Source organism: Rana temporaria, unplaced genomic scaffold (assembly GCF_905171775.1).
Source record: "Rana temporaria unplaced genomic scaffold, aRanTem1.1, whole genome shotgun sequence".
NCBI classification, from domain to species: Eukaryota; Metazoa; Chordata; class Amphibia; order Anura; family Ranidae; genus Rana; species Rana temporaria.
The window spans coordinates 1-17186 of NW_024404560.1; the positions used below are offsets into that span (position 1 = coordinate 1).

At 40.5% G+C, this 17186-nt stretch overlaps 1 protein-coding gene across 1 annotated transcript in view; it reads right to left on the reverse strand.

Moving 5' to 3' along the window:
- Positions 1 to 6823: 6823 nt before the first annotated feature.
- Positions 6824 to 17186, reverse strand: part of LOC120922504 — a 37204-nt gene continuing 26841 nt past the window's right edge. The window contains exons 9-13 of the mRNA XM_040334696.1: positions 16520 to 16567; positions 13286 to 13312; positions 10993 to 11028; positions 8372 to 8419; positions 6824 to 6904 (exon numbers count right to left, since the gene is read on the reverse strand). Of these exons, the coding sequence (XP_040190630.1) occupies positions 6824 to 6904; positions 8372 to 8419; positions 10993 to 11028; positions 13286 to 13312; positions 16520 to 16567 (240 nt within the window). The remainder of the gene's footprint in view (positions 6905 to 8371; positions 8420 to 10992; positions 11029 to 13285; positions 13313 to 16519; positions 16568 to 17186) is intronic.

The following is a 17186-nucleotide window of genomic DNA, read 5'->3' on the forward strand; positions in this document are numbered from 1 at the left end:
CCGGAATTCACAAGTGTACCTAATTTGAAGGATGGTAAAACTTAGAAACTTGGGGCCCTTGGTAGGTGCCCAGGTTGCACCCTTTACCAACAGCACTCATTTTTGTGATACCTGATTTTATTTCTGTGTATAGAATAGACAACTCATAGATATGTGTAGACATTTTATTAGGCCTCAAAAACTTTTGTTTGCTTACAGGTTGCACTTTCTCTGTTCTATCCAGATGGTTTTTATTTACTATAATGTGGAGGTCAACACATCAAAAAATTCCTGATAAAAGGAAACTCTATTCTAACAGACATACTAAGGGCACCAACAGAGTAAGACAGGCCATAGATTATGCGACTTTTGATCTGCAACAATTGCTTAATTCCCCCATCAACACAGACTGTATTCCTTCTGCAGAGCTATTGTGATCACAATGTATTGTGAACACAATGATTGTTGCTAGTAGCTATAGCCGCTGGCAATAATCGCATGCTAAAAAATTGTACATGCTGGTTTTACCCAAGGCAATCAATGGATCGACTTGGCAACATTCAGCCTGCCCAAACATGGATGGAATCTGGACAGCACTCTGCTGAACTGATTGAAATTCCATCTGTATAAAGCTGGCTTTAGTGTTTCGAGCCATAAGGTTCTAGCAAATAATCTAACGGTCTGTACAAAAGATTTGTGGCATATTTGTGATGTGCTGATCTCCACTACTTGTTAAACTTAACTGCCTGTGTGGAAATGCACAGATAGTGAACTCCATTGCCTAGGCTTTTTTTGAAAAAAATCATCATATTAGATGAACTGTTCACATAAGTGTTTATATTTCAATACTGCTTTAAAATAGAATACTTGTTCAATTTACTGTCCATGCAAATTTACGGCCATGGCATTAAAAAAAAAAGAATGGTTTGATTTACTTGGTTATTAAATAGTAAAAACAGCCAATTATAAAAATAATAAAGGCATGAATCTTAAAGCAGTTAATAATTAAGTAAAATATTATTTAGATTTCAAAAACTAGCATAAATGGATATATTTTGCATCTACAGATGGAACTTACCAAACCACCAACAACCTTGTTTAAAAGCCCATCCTGGTTGAGGAAAAGAAAGCAAATCTATATTTAACTACAGACAAAAAATTGCAACCCAGCACTCTAAAAGAGCTAAAAACAGTAAACATGGTGAAATGTCTAAGATATAAGTGTTATAGCCCAAATCTTCCACCACTGAGGATACTCGCGGTACATCCTAAAATTTAAAAATACGAAGGAAAAAGAATAATACGCAAAACACACATCCAGTGTCAGGAGATAATTAATCAGACAGTGAGGCCCCATACACACGATAGAATTTATCCGCGAATACGGTTCAGCGGACCGTATCCGCGGATAAATCCTCTCTAAGATTTCAGAGGATTTCTATGCGATGGCGTGTACACACCATCGCATTGAAATCCACGCTGAAATCCTCTGCCGATGACGTGTCGCGCCGTCGCCGCTATTATGACGCGGCGACGGGCGCGACGCTGTCATATAAGGAATTCCACGCATGCGTCTATTCATTACGGCGCGTGCGGGGAATCCCTTTGGACGGATGGATCCGGTAAGTCTGTACAGACGAGCGGATCCATGGTTGGAATGGATTCCAGCAGATAGATATTCTGTGCATGTCGACAAATATTTATCTGCTGGAAATCCATTCCAGGGGAGATTTATCTGCGGATAAATATCCGTTGGCGTGTACACACCATAGGATCTATCCGCAGAAACCCATTTGATGGGATTTATCTGCGGATAGATTCTATGGTGTGTATGGGGCCTGAATTATTGAACATTGAAGAAACCATAGAGCATCAGTACTAATTATGATGTGTGTTACTTGTGTCCAATTGTAACAGTCACAGTGAAGTCTGGATGGAACTTGACAGATCTGCTATAAATGTTCAAACATGAAAAGAGCAGAGTCACAGCTTGTGGATCATCCATATACTGTTTATTGGCAGAGAGTTTGCTTCAAAGATCCACTAGAGGAAGATCTCAATGCACAAAAAGCACTCCATTCAGTAGTATAACCATAATTATATAAAATGTGTATCACCGTGTAGCAACTCAAAATCGCCGTAAATTAGAGTCCCACATTTTTCCACACAAGTTTTTGATAAATTGCAAAGAACATATGGTGCAGTGCTCCACAAGTATAAATCAGAAAAAAACATATAAATAAATGAGTGCTAATAATATACAGTGAATAATATATAAACTGCAAATAATTGTACTTGAATACATTATAAATGCATAAATAACAAATAATTGTGCTTAATTAAAACAAAGAGTGTACTGTATACAATGTAAATAAAGCTTTATATTACAATGCTGTGTTAAAAAATGTTTGTCCTTTTTTGCAAAGAAAATGTATGCAACATATATGCCACAATATACATCAATCAAAACTGGATGCTTATCACAGTCTCTTCTCCACCACAATTGCCACCTTGTTATCCTCCACATTCACCAAATATGTGCAAAGTTGCCTCTCTGGTAGACAGCTTCTGAGGAAGTCCCTGTACATAACACGTGAAGCAGGGTGCTGATTGTGACGTCATTCCGTGAGTGGGCGTACTTATCTCAACAACCATTCGGGAGGACAGGAGTGTTGTATATGTGAATGAGCCCACTGAGGATGCTGGCTGCTTGGTATACATGCCTAGTCTAAGACTGCTACACTGTAAGCGCAGCTGGATTTGTTCAATAAATAGCACTGAAACAGAGAGCATTAGATCTTCCCCTTTTTGTTTTCATATGCTTCTATCGAGCATTGAGGAGATGGTGACAGTAGAAGAGGCAAGTTGACCAGATAGTTGATTGCAATCCTTAACAAGACATGATGTGATCATTGCTGGAGAGTGATGCTGTTCTGATCAGGCTATTTTTGACCTTTTTGTTGTGATTGATGAACATTGCAGTTATTTTTTTGTGTGAAATATATACTGTATTTATTGGCGCATAACACTCACTTTTTTACCCTGAAAATAGAGTGTAAACTGTGCCTGCGTGTTATACGCAGGGGGCTGTGGAAAGTTTTTTTCCTGAAACTTTCCTCTTAAAGTTAGGGTGCGTGTTATACGCCGATAAATACGGTAATACATACGTTTGCTTGGTGTGATATTCAACAAAGGACTAGGAATCCTAACACAACATTTTATATAGAGCTTTATTTACATTGTATACACTCAATGATTTTCTTGAGTCTAACCATAAGGCTAGGTGCACATCTAGTGTTTTGTAAATGTACATTTCTGAACGCATTTTCTTGTTTTTGTGTGTTTTCACATGTTTTTGAGCTACACGCATAGAGCAGCCCATTCATTTTAATGGGCTGTCCTACATGTGAAAAACATGTACTTTAACGCGTTTGTCACACATTTAAAGGCAAACAAAAATTGTTTTAATTTTTTATACATACCAGAAGTGCCCGTTGCTAGGCAGATTGTCCTAATCTCTCACTTCCTGATCCGCTTTCCGTCTTCTTTCTTCTACTCCTCACGCTGCATCCTGGGGAATGGGGGAGCGGTGTCTTCTGGGACCTTGTGTGTATCCCAGGAGACATCGTCCATTCATGTAGCGCTGTGTGTCTCGCGCATGCGCAGTAGGGAATCAGACGGTGAAGCAGCAATCCTTCACTTCCTGATTCCCTCACCGAGGATGGAGGTGGGGCAGCCGAGACCCGAGCGATTGCTTGGCTTTGGCTGCCGTCATTGCGGGCACCCTGGACAGGTAAGTGTCCTTATTAAAAGTCAGCAGCTACAGTGTTAGTAGCTGCTGACTTTTAATATGTATATTTTTTTTTTAACCGGATCTCCCCTTTAACAATGAATGGCACCACATATGGCACCACATATGGGACACATGTTCTATGAACATGCATGTTCACTGAACAGCTTAGGTGTGAATGTAGCCTAAATTATTTGTTTCAATAAAGTATCCATTTATAACCCCAATTCCAAAAAAGTTGGGATGCTGTGTAAAATCTACATGAAAACAGTATGCAATGATTTGAAAATTTCCTAAACCCATATTTTATTCACAATAGAAAATAGAAAACATTTCAAATGTTTAAACTGAGAAAATTTACAATTTTAAGAAAAAAATCTGGTAATTTAAAAAAAAAAGTTAGGACAGGGCAATAAAAAGCTGACACAGTAAGTGGTACTAGCCAGGAAAAACATTTTACAACAAATTAGGTTAACAAGTTGCCGACCAGCCACCACAGTTATACTGCAGTAAGTTAGCTCGGTTGTGTGAATCGACGTACTGGTACATTGGTTCGTGCACTGGCTTTTGAGGGCGCGTGCCCTCCGCTGGAGGCTTTTGTGATTGCGGTAAAGAGAGCTAGAACAGGGATCTGTCAATGTAAACGAACAGATTCCCATTCTGACAGGGCAGAAGAGAGAGACAGAGATCAGCTGTTCCTAGTGATCAGGAACAGTGATCTCTCTCTTTTCCCAGGCAGCCCATCCCCCATACAGTTAGAAACACTGTGCAGGGAACACAGTTTACCCTTTAATCGCCCCCTAGTGTTAATCCCTTCCCTGCCAGTGTCATTTATACAGTGATCAGTGCATTGATGTCACTGGTCTCCAAAATGTATCACTTAGGCCGGGTACACACGGACAAACATGTATGGTGAAAGCGGTCCGTCGGACCGTTTTCACCATACATGTCTGCCAGAGGGCTTCTGTACGATGGTTGTACACACCATCGTACAGAAGTCCGCGCGTAAACAATACGCAGGGCGTGTCCGCGGTGTCGCCGCGTCGATGACGCGGTGTCGCCGCGACAATGACGCGGCGACGTGGGCGGCCCGCCTTTAAAATGCTTCCACGCATGCGTCGAAGTCATTCGACGCATGCGAGGGACGGCGGGCGCCTGGACATGTACGGTAGGTCTGTACTGACGACCGTACATGTCCGAGCGGGCTGAATTCCAGCGGGCTGTTTTAAAACAAGTCCAGGAATATTTGTCTGCTGGGAAAAGGCCCGGCGGGCAAATGTTTGCTGGAATTCGGCCCGCTCGCGCCCACACACGACCAAACATGTCTGCTGAAACTGGCCTGCGGGCCAGTTTCAGCAGACATGTTTGGTCGTGAGTATGGGGCCTTAGGGTCAGATTTGTCTGCTGCAATGTCGCAGTCCTGATAAAAATCTGTTTTTATGTAGATTTTACACAGTGTTCCAACTTTTTTTTAGAAATGTGGTTTTAAATAAAATATGGAGACAACTGCCTGGAAGTCTGCACCACATCCCCAGCCCTTGGTGTGATTCTAGCTGTCATCTCCCATTCCGCAGCACTCATGCACAGACAGTTGGGAGGGGGCAGCACCACTGACACAAGCAAGGAAGCTTACCGTTGGCACATTTCCCTCTAGTGGCCATGGATCTCTAAAGCCTCGTACACATGACCGAGTTTCTCGGCAAAAACCAGCAACTTGCTGTTTTGTTTTGTTTTTGCCGAGGAAACCGGTCGCGTGTACACTTTGACGAGGAAACTGTCGAGGATCTCGTCGAGCCAAAAAGAGAGCATGTCTTCTTTTTCCTCGACGCCAATGGAGAAATTTGGCTCGCCGAGATCCTCGACAGCCTAACAAGGAACTCGACGAGCAAAACAATGTGTTTTGCCCGTCGAGTTCCTCGGCCGTCTGTACGAGGCTTCGCGCAAACTCTCTGGCAATAAATATGGAATGATCTGCAAGCTCTGAATCTGGTCTTTTTATGTGTTTTCATGAGGAGATTTGTCAGGTTCCATCCAGACTTTGCTGTGACTGTTGCAAGTGGGCACAAGCAACACCATCATCATATGGTGCTTAGATTGGCGTTTCATTATTTCTTCAATGTTTGATTTAATATTTCCCATCACTGGATGTGTGTTTTATACCCAAGTCTCTTTTTGTTTTGTGTTCTATATTTAACATACCAAAGATTTGAGTATTTGTTTAATTTTTTTACAGAGCACATAGCCTACCAGTCCAAACCCTCTGTTGAAGCATACCTGCAATGTACCAGGCCACCTATAAACACTAGTTCTTTTCCTATATATGTGTTCAGGGGGGTGAGTGTTCCATTGGTTCTCTATTTGATGTCAGTCCTGGATCTCCACTGCTTCTCCTTCTGTGCCACACTACTCCAAACCATTACACATCCCCTGATCCTGATTCTGATCCTGTATCTCTTCCTGGCCTTTCACATATCATTTTGGAAGATTCTCTCTTCTCTTTGCCTGCCCTCTCCCAACAATACCAAAATAAAGTATTATAGTCCCATCCAGGACTTTCTGAATGTCTGAGATGGTTTATTTCCAATACTATACCATCTATTCACAAAAATCTATATGTCTGACTATGGGGCTTCCAAGAGAAAATTACGTGGGATCAGAAATGAATAAAACAATGGCAAAATCTGTCTAGCCTTAGGTAAAAAGCCGTAAGAGTGAAGTGACTGCAGAAAGCAAATGGTATAAATTCCTAATTTACAGTACATTATCCTATACCTATATTTTTAGGTATAGTAAGATGAATAAATTCACCACCAAGCAGAATCCTTATTTAGTTTCTATCATTATCATGAAATCTATGGCATTAAAGGCTGATGGAATATTTAGTAGATCTATTTTGAAAATATAACTGTTTCCTAAACTCCTGAAAGAATATGTAGTAAATAAATAAAGGAAACACTGTACTGTATACTACTACTACAACAAAACAGTTTAAAGAATTTTATGTTTTTTCAAGATCTTACTGCTATTCATACCCACAAAAAGGAAAATTCATATTTAAAACAAGATTAAAATTAAACACAAAATTTGACTTACTACCACTCCACAAACTGTTTCCAATAAAGGTCCAACTTGTTCCTGTGAAAAATAAATAAGTTATTGTGAAATATATATTATACATACATACTGTACATACATACACAAATAGATATACATATACTATATACACAAACAGATGACATGTCTTATTGCCGACCTTCTGGAAGATTTTTGACAGTGCCTGTGGCTGTGGTCTGAGCATAGCTATTGTCAATTTCACAAGTTTGTAAGGCAATAGGGGGGCAGCATTACACTTTCATTTTACAAATGAAGTCCAAGTCCAGATTATATTGTTGTCTGAGACTCACTCGCCATCCCTCTGTCAATGATTTCACCAGAAGTGAAGTGAGGAAAATCTACAACAGTGATACCGACAGCAATAAAAAGCTTACAAGGGTACTTTCCTTCCCCATCTCTACTAAAAAAGCATTTTTTGTTTTTGCTTGTCATTGTAGATTGAATTACTGTCAGCAGAACATAATACAAGGGGAAGCTTCTTCAACCCTTTCTAGTCGGCTGGAGCTGGCCCTTCAAAAGTCTGTAACATCGGTGGTGTTAGTAGTTTAGAGTGATAACTGGTAACTACAACAAACCGATCTGGGCAAAATAGGTGAATAGACAGCCATCACCTAATTTAATATGGAAATCTTCCCCCTACTGAAGTTTCAGTGCTGGGTGGGTAAATACAATGGGGGTTATTTACGAAAGGCAAATCCACTTTGCACTACAAGTGTAAACTACAAGTGCAAAGTGCACTTTGAGGTGCAGTCGCTGTAAATCTGAGGGGTAGATCTGAAATGAGAGGACGCTCTGCTGATTTTATCATCCAATCATGTGCAAGCTAAAATGCTGTTTTTTATTTTCCTTGCATGTCCCCCTCAGATTTACAGCGACTGCACTTCCGAGAGCAATTTCAAGTGCACTTTTCACTTGTAGTTTGCATTTGTACTGCAAAGTGGATTTGCCTTTCGTAAATAACCCCTTCTGACTCTAAATGATTGATTTGTGTATAATATAGGTACTTTTCTTCTTTTTCAGCATTTTCTGGTATCAGGCAATGCAAGGGAAGTGCTTGTCAATTTCTGCAGGCTGATTTTAGGAAATCTAGAGTTGGCTATACACTAGTAGAATCTCATTTGAATTTTTTTTTTTTTTTTTTACAGCGGTCGTTTGATTTTCTAATCCTTAGTGGGGTCAAATTGATGTATATTGTCAACTGCAGTGATGAGAAAAATCAAAGGAACAGGATGGATTTTTTTTTCACACAAACTATTTTGACAACGTGTTTGTGGATTTTGTTAAGTAAAGTCTATTTGTTCCAAAATTGAATGTTAAATGAAAATTACATTTCAAACTACTTTAGAGTGACATTTGTCAAGCCATCGACTCTACTAAGAATTTCTGTCCAGATTCTTTCATTCAAAAATCTTCTAGATATGGCTAGCTGTAGTTAAAAGCAGGAGAAAGAAAGATACTATATAAAATAATATTTTAGTAACACCGTACCAGAATTTGTTTTGTTAGGAGATCCGTTGCTAGATTCGCAGCGCCAGGCTGAAAAAAAAAAACACATTATTTTCACAATACTATTTGTAAAATCAAATTGCATTGTTTACACTTTTTAATTACAATATATTCCTCAAAAAAATGTTTTGCTTTTTTTCCAAGTTAAACCATCCCTCTCAGATATATATTACTAAGGTTTGCATGGCTGAGGACTTTGTGGGGAGAACTTATAAGTGGTCACAGCTATAAAAAATATGGAACAGTTGTGATAATCTGGGGCAGAGCTGACTTTTTAATGAGGCACTTGTAGGCACAGTGTCAAGGACCTGGGAAAATGTTATGGCCTATGATTACTGAATACCATACCCTTAGACCAAGCCTCTAGGCTACTAAGGGGCCAATAACCACTCCATTGTTTGCAACTGTTTGTTAAATTATGGAAAGTCAGTAAAAGCTGAAACCTGGGAAAACAAAAATCTACCCTTGCAGTGAACCTATCCTCCGCACTGCAAGGGTTAAATGCTTGTATAGTCTAATTGTGCAGGCATAAGGCGTAATACTTACCTTATTCCTGGCTCAGTCAGGCTTCTTCCATCTACGCAGCTGTCTCTCTACGGTGCTCATAGCCACGTTCGCATGCTCGCCTCCTCTGTGTACAATGCAGGGTTTATAGCCCTGCACTGTAAATGATGATGCTGAGGGACTGCTGCCAGTCCACAGCTTTGAGTAGAAGAGAACTGTGCTGGAGGGATAGGGTAAGTAATTCACCATATCCTTGTGCCCCTAGACTAGACTAGTACTCTAGTACCATGCAAAGCGGTGCAAGCTAATGCACTGCATTTGCGACCTGTGTTTGGGGTGTCGTTAACATTGACACCCCTGCAGATCGCAATTTCAGAGTGTTTTGGTGTGAGCGAGGCCTAATTCCAGGAGTTCAGCTGTAATGTTAATATTTGTTTTTTTTGTTTGAATAGAGTCGGGGAGGATTAGTACCCTTGTCAGGTTGGCAGTTGGATAAAGTCACCATTTTCACCTCAACCAGTCAGAGGAAGCCTCATATTCATTGATGAAAATACAACGCTTCTCTTGAATGGAAGAGTAGCACTCAGCCGGACTCTTCATTTCAACCATACCGCTGTGTCGCTTACTTTATGTAGCTAATACTACTACAGTCCATTACAGCACACACAGCGGCTGCCACTTTATGCAATGAAAATTGTTTGTTTGAGTCAGCTTAGCCCAAATGAACCATTAAAAACAAAAATTAACCTGAATTTCCACTTTGAGTTGTTCATACACTGATAGTTCTTTTTCAACAAAAAAGAACTAACAGACTCTGCTATCCACGCCATACACAGAAGATGGAGGAATTCACTGTGCCTATTGTGCCTGTTGTATTTTGACAATCTTTATCTACAGTTACATAGTTACATAGTTAGTCAGGTTGAAACAGGAGTATCTATGACCACAATTTATAAAGGAGGGGAAAAGGCTGCTGACTGATCTCTGCCTAAAATCCCTCATCCACCTAGGTGACTTCTTTTTGTTTTCCCCTCTTCCGTTGTACTGCTGGAGCTCAGTGTTTTTAGCCCCCCCCCCCCCCATTTTTTTCTGTTTATCACCTGGTAGCATTTAATGTTTTTTTATCTTATATTCATGCTGTGTTTATTCACAAAATGCCACGGGTCCTGAGTGACCCATCAGCTCTGTTTTGAGATTTGACCTATTGCTATATATTTTTACATTTCTATTTATATCTTAATGATTTTTTGTTCCCTAGCATGTGGTCACATGCAGGCCAGAGTGACTTCATTGATATAATACATTTTCCACCTGCCACCATTTTCATTCATTGATATTATATTCATCTCCTATAATTACTGTATTAAAATTATAATAGATTCAATTGTAAAAAATATTTATATATATTTTTTTAAATAGTACATTGTCACCCTATGTTTAAAAAAACAAAGAATGTTTTTTTTTTTATTATAACAGCATACCAAATACATGTATGCAGTCCTTAAAATAGAAATATAACATATTAAGTAGGCAAATTATTCATATAGTTATTGTCAAGTTAACCAATGCTGCTAATGCGATAATAAATTAGAATCACTTGCAGAATTGAGCGATAGAGATTTGTGTGTTAATTCGTCATCAAACACTGAAAGTAATGACAGCGACAATTCTGCAACTGAGCAAGTTTCAGTGTTTTTGATTTTATTACATTATTGAATAATTTTTATTATTATTTGTTATAATTATTTATAGTTATTTATTATTTTATAATTAATGATTCTGTGTTTCAAACTTTATCATACCCGGGATGTCTACTAGACTCTTGTTTGGACAGATTTAAGTGCGTTATTCCTAAGATTTACAGGCCTACAATATAAAACGCCAAAATTTCTATGCAAAACAATTATAACGCTTTCAGCATCAAAAACCTGACATAATCATACCGCCAGGGAGGTTAATACAATCTTGTGAAAAGAATACCTATATATAATATACCAAAATGTAGTTAATGTACTAAAAACTGACATTTCGCAAATGTGGAGTAAAATAAAATGTTTCAAATTTTATTGGTAACTTGTTTAGTTATAAATAAATCTTACCATAGCTTTTTTAGGCAGAGGACAATTTTGGGCAATCTTGAAAAAATAACAAATACTTTAGTTAGTAGAAATCATATTTTAGATCTAAACTCAAAAGGCGACATACAAAATAAACTTTTGTATACAACAAATAGCTACCGCCTTTTCCTCATGTTTACCAATAATTAAATCTATGCATTTAGTGTACAGTTATAGGTACTGACAGTAATAGAAACTACTGGAAATTGGGTTCAATAGCCAACAAATTTCTATTTGGCATCAAAGTGCAAACCTTTGCATACCTAGGGGCAGATCCACGTACCTTCGCATAAGATTCGCCGGGCGCAGCGTATCTAAGATACACTACGCCGCCGTAACTTTTTTTTTTATTTCAAATCCACAAAGAATTTGTGCCGTAAGTTACGGCGGCGTAGTGTATCTCTTGCGGCGTAAGGGCGCCGAATTCAAATGGATGTAATGGGGGCGTGTTTTATGTAAATACGTTGTGACCCAACGTAAACAACGTTTTTTTTTTAACTGCGCATGCGCAGTCCCTGGGGGTATCCCAGTGCGCATGCTCGAAATGTAACCGGAATAAGCCAATGCTTACGACGGTGACGTCATTCTACGCAAATTCCTATTCGCGGACGACTTACGCAAACGACGTAAAAAATTCAAAATGCGAGGCGGGAAAGACGGCCATACTTAACGTTGAGTACGCCTCATAACAGTAGCATTAACTATACGCCAGAAAAAGCCGAACGCAAACGATGTAAAAACAATGCGCCCGCCGGACGTACGTGGATCGCCGTAAATAGCTAATTTGCATACACCTAGCGGCCGGCGGAAAAAATGCACCTAAGATCCAATGGCGTACTAAGACGTACACCTGTCGGATCGACCCGAGATGCCGTCGTATCTTGTTTTGAGGATTCAAAACAAAGATGTGACGCTGGAATTTTCAAATTACGCCGGCGTATCAATAGATACGCCGTTGTAATACCTTTGTGGATCTGCCCCATAGTCTCCAGAGGTTAAAAGATACCAGTGCTGAGGGATATTTAGGATTCGCAATGCTGATCCCGTTGTGCTACTCACCCAAATGTATCTAGCTCAAGTACACAGAGCAAACATTAATAATCTAAATTCAAAATGAAACCAGATCTCCTGTTTTCCATACTTGTTCAAAGAAATTAACTGCCTGACAGTCCGGCAACTAGCATCTTCAGATGGAGGGCATAGTCAGTGTTTCTTTCAGCATAGGTTGCCTCGCAGGACTTAATACTCTTATATTTGTATGTATGAAGATGGTCCAGGACCTGATCTAAAGGGAGCTGGGGTGGGCTGTACCACCCCACTCTATGATACTATGACACCATAATGTGAAGGGGGGACTTTGATGTGATGGGGGTTTCTGATGTGATCCAGGCTGACTACCCAGAAGTAGAGTCAGACGGCACTTCCAGGTCGTGACAATACAGAAGCTTGCAGAGTGAACAAGAAATAAAGGTTCTAACACTGTGTGACAGACTGTCAGTGACCTGGTGAGTAAAGATGGGCTCGGGCGTGTTTGAAACCCCACAGTCCCGATCCCACCAGGAAGCCGACACTGCACACGGCTAATCTCAGGCAGTGAGACATTTCCCGATCTGTGCAGCTGCGAATCAGGACATGTCTCACTGTCTGTGATTAGCGCTGTGCAGTGCCGGCTTCCTGGCGGGATCGGGCACGTGGGGTTTTCTAAACACGCCCAAGCCCATCTCTGCTGAAGAGGCTGAAAAGCAGGGTGTGCTACCCGGAGAAGATAAAACAAAGGTGTTTTTGCAGTATACCCCCACACCTTTTTTTACTGCACCCCCAGATCAGACATGATAGATTTGGGATTAAACCCCAGCTGAACTTTCAGTTTAAATTAGTTAATTATATTACAAGTGTATCAAAACAAAAGCTGTGCAAATTCTTACAGTTTGCTTAAAAAAAAAAAAGCCACAGCCAGTGATTAATTTATGGATGTCAGCCACGCCCCCTGCTCATCCAGAACTCTCCAATCGGGAGGAAGCATGAGCTTTGTGCTTGCAGAGCTATAGGTCTGAATTAGTAGGGGGCGTGTCAGACCTCTACATGGCTTACCCAGAGAGAGCAAGGGTCTCACTCTGCAACTGCTAAAAACTGCTGAAAAAACAGTAAGAATATACACACATTTTATTTTGCACTGCCCTTTGTAAACTTCTCACAAACAGATTCACAGACTCCGAAAGGCAATCTTAAACAAAAGACTAAATATGAAAAGTACTAGTCATGCTGTCGGTCTTACCAAATCCTTAATGGTCTTATTCAGATTCTAGTGCATAAAAAACAAACAATGTTATTGGTTGTACAGAGAATCATAATGAATTATTACTAAATGCATGGCAGTATTTTTAAAGGAAACATGATCACAAATATATGACTGAAATTATAGAGATAATAAATAAATTCATGATTCACACTGAGCCCTTTCATTTGATTGGTATCTGCTATTGGTTGTAGGATATTGATTAGCTTTCTTGAACAGGCTCGTAATTAAAGGACATTTCTGGGACAATTCGGGCTGTTTGTCACTGAAGCAAATTCATGGGGAAATATCTACTGCTTTGCATACTTGTTGAGAGAAATTAAACAGCATGGCACATTTAAATGTATTGCCTTGTTGCTTGTATGACTATTTCATACCTGGGGTCATAACGGCAGATTTCACCCAACACTGTTTCTATAACAGCAGATTTTCTCCCAACACCCATGCTATACTGCTGGTTTAATATCACCCTGCAAAGGCCCCCCCCCTCCGGTGTCACATTTGGCACCTTTCAGGTCTAATACAGGCATTTGCTCCCACTTCCGGGCATATATATCCGCATATATCTATGCCACGTCCTGCGCCTCCTCCGCCCCCCCCTGCTGTCTTCTGGGAGACACACAGGTCCCAGAAGACAGCAAGGTCCATTCAGATCGCGCATTACTACTTGCGCATGCGCAGTAGGGAACCTTGTGGCTTCACTTCCCGATTCCCCTACCAAAGATGGTGGCGGCAGCACCCAAGAGACAGATCGGCTTCGGGTGTCGACATCGCAGGCGCCCTGGACAGGTAAGTGTGCATATTTTAAAAGTTAGGAGCTGCAGTATTTGTAGCTGCTGACTTTCTGAAAATTCGGTGGAATTCCGCTTTAAATATATTCCTCAAATGCCAAAAAGAATATAAATTCACTCTGTGTGAAAATGCCTTTACAAACACAGATATTACCTCTTATAAGAAGCAGTGACATCATCACTGTGCAGAGAACAGAGCTATGTGAGGGTCCTACAGGCTGCCTGTAGAAAACTACAGAAGAGGGCAGAGCCAAGAGGAGTCACCCTCCACAAGGAGAGAGCGCAGCATTGACTGGCTGTCACAGCCTGTAGGGGAGTGGAATGCAGAAGGCACAGCCTTCTAGGATGCACCATTTGGAGGGCTTAGTTCTCATCTGTGTGTGATGTAATAAACTGCCCACCCCCTGCTTTCCAGAAGAAGGCGTGAAATAAAGCAGGGCAGTCACAGAACAATAACACAGCAAATAAAAAATAAAGTAACTATTGTTTTTTATGTAATGCCAATATGGCAGCTAAATAACAACATGTACTGTTTGAACTAGTGATTTTGAATCTGTACAATCACAATTTAAATACCGTGTACAGTATTCTGTCCTGAATCTTGGTTTACTTTGTGTATTTATTCCAGATCTGTGCAGTAATTCAGTGTGAAACTTTGCCTCTGTGCAGGAGCTTCCTGTAATAAAGAATGGTCTCTGCTGCTTTCTCTTTGTGCAGGGTGACTGGTCTTGTTTCCACCCCTATTGTATTTCTTTGCAGGCAGCTTGTAGTGGGTGGGGCCTGCTGGGCCCCTTCCACAGCTCTGTTTTCTGCGCAGGCTACGTACATCACAGCGATAATGTCACTGCAACTTCTGCATAATAGTATCTGGGTTTGCAAAGGCATTTCGAGCAAATGAAAGGTATTTACAAGTTAAATTTTAAGGAGTTACACCTTCTCCATTTTAGAAAACAATAACTTTTCAGCTGGATGTACTCTTGAAACTAATGACAACAAGCATTGCATACCTCCCAACTTTCTGAAATGGGAATGAGGGATACCTATTAGAAAAAGTATATAGGCATAGGACACACCATCTGCCACTTCCCCCTTAAATGAGAATTGTACAAAAAAATTGATTACCGTATTTATCGGCATATACCGCGCACTTTTTTGCCCTGAAAATCAGGGCAAAATCGTGGGTGCGTGATATATGCCCATACCCGCTTTCCCGCGCCGAGTTTGAACACTGCGCCGGCATATACCGAGCGCAGTACACTCGTGTATAGTCGGGCAGGCTCGGCCCCTCTCGCGCTAACGTCCTGGACGTGAGCGCGAGAGTAGCCGAGCCTGCCCGACTATACCCGAGTGTACTGCGCTCGGTATATGCCGGCGCAGTGTTCAAACTCGGCGCGGGAAAGCCGGAATCGAGCGGGGAGGACACCGCAGAAGGACGCCGGACCCGACGAAGAGGACACCCGAACCCTCAGACGGATGCCGGACCCGACGAAGAGGACCCCCGAAGCCGCAGACGGACGCCGGACCCGACGAGGCCGCCGATGGACGCCGCACAAGACACCAAAACTGTAAGTAGTAAAATTTAATAAAATGTATTTTTTACAGGAATGTCGGGTCCACTTTAGGGTGCGCGCTATACGCCGGAGCGCGCAATACCCCGATAAATACGGTACTTAAACCCACAAGTGCTTTTTACCACTACTATTCCTTTATATTGGATTTTAGTATTTAGAAATGTAGCAATTTAGAGATTGGGTAAATGGTTTAGCACTGGGAAACACTTATTGATAGATAAATAGTACATTTTATATATAACTATATAGATCAGACCAAAATGAGGGACAAATGAGGAGGAATGAGGGACAGAGGGATATTGCTCCAAATCAGGGACAGTCCCTCCAAATCAGGGACAGTTGGGAGCTATGGCATTGCTGTGGACACAAGAGAATGCTTAAAGTGGAACTTCATTCTCTCAGTCAACGTTGACTATTTTTAATTCTTAATGCTGCTAGCATTAGTAAATAGATAGGAAACAATATCATATTTACTTGTTTTAAACTTTTTTTTTACATTTCCCAATTTACTTCCTGGTTTCCAGGCCTAGGGTTAAGGATGTCATACATCCCAGGAGTCTTCAGGAGGGGAAGAGGGGCTTTCATAGCCAAACACACTCTCCTGCCTGCATGTTTTTTCAAAGTGATGTCTCAGCAAAATAAAGCATGGCGACATTGATAGATGGGTGAGTTTGCCTTAAATATTAAAAATGAACTAAATAGAATATTTGGTTTGTGGTGCTCAGATGCAGTGTAGTTCCACTTTAAATACATATTTTTAATTACCCCTGTATTCTTACATTTCAGAGATGTTTATTATTATTCAACAACAACTAATAACATATATATATATATATATTAATGAACAATACCTTGCAGACTTGTGTGGGATTCCGTTTATTTAGGAGGTTTGTTAGTGACTGCAATAAAATATAAAATTATTTAAATCAGCAGAACTCTTAAAGCCAATGTACAATTTAGTTTTTTTAAGAAATAAAATAAAGCCCATGGGGTAAAAAAAGTTGGTACCTTCATCCTATTCAAAGACCTGAAAGCCCCACAATCTGGTGCCCCTCTATACAGAATTGTCATTTCAAGTTAAAAAGTTGGAGCCTGGCTGCAGCCACATTTAAACAGAGGCTAATTTTAGAAAATGATTTATACTTCATGGATAACTTCAAATAAACATAAGTTATAAATAGGGGTGCAACAAATTAAAAAACTCACGGTTCGGATCGTTCCTCGGATCAGAGTCACGGATCGGATCATTTTTCGGATCACCACCAAATATAGTTCCCACTGTAATGTCCACATCTCCCCCACTGTAATGTCCACATCTCCCCCACTGTAATGTACACATCTCCCCCACTGTAATGTCCACATCTCCCCAACTGTAATGTACACATCTCCTTCTCCCCCACTGTAATGTCCACATATTCCCCACTGTAATATGATATTACAGTGAGGGAGATGACGTGGATATTACAGTGGGGGATATGTGGACATTACAGTGGGGGATATGTGGACATTACAGTGGAG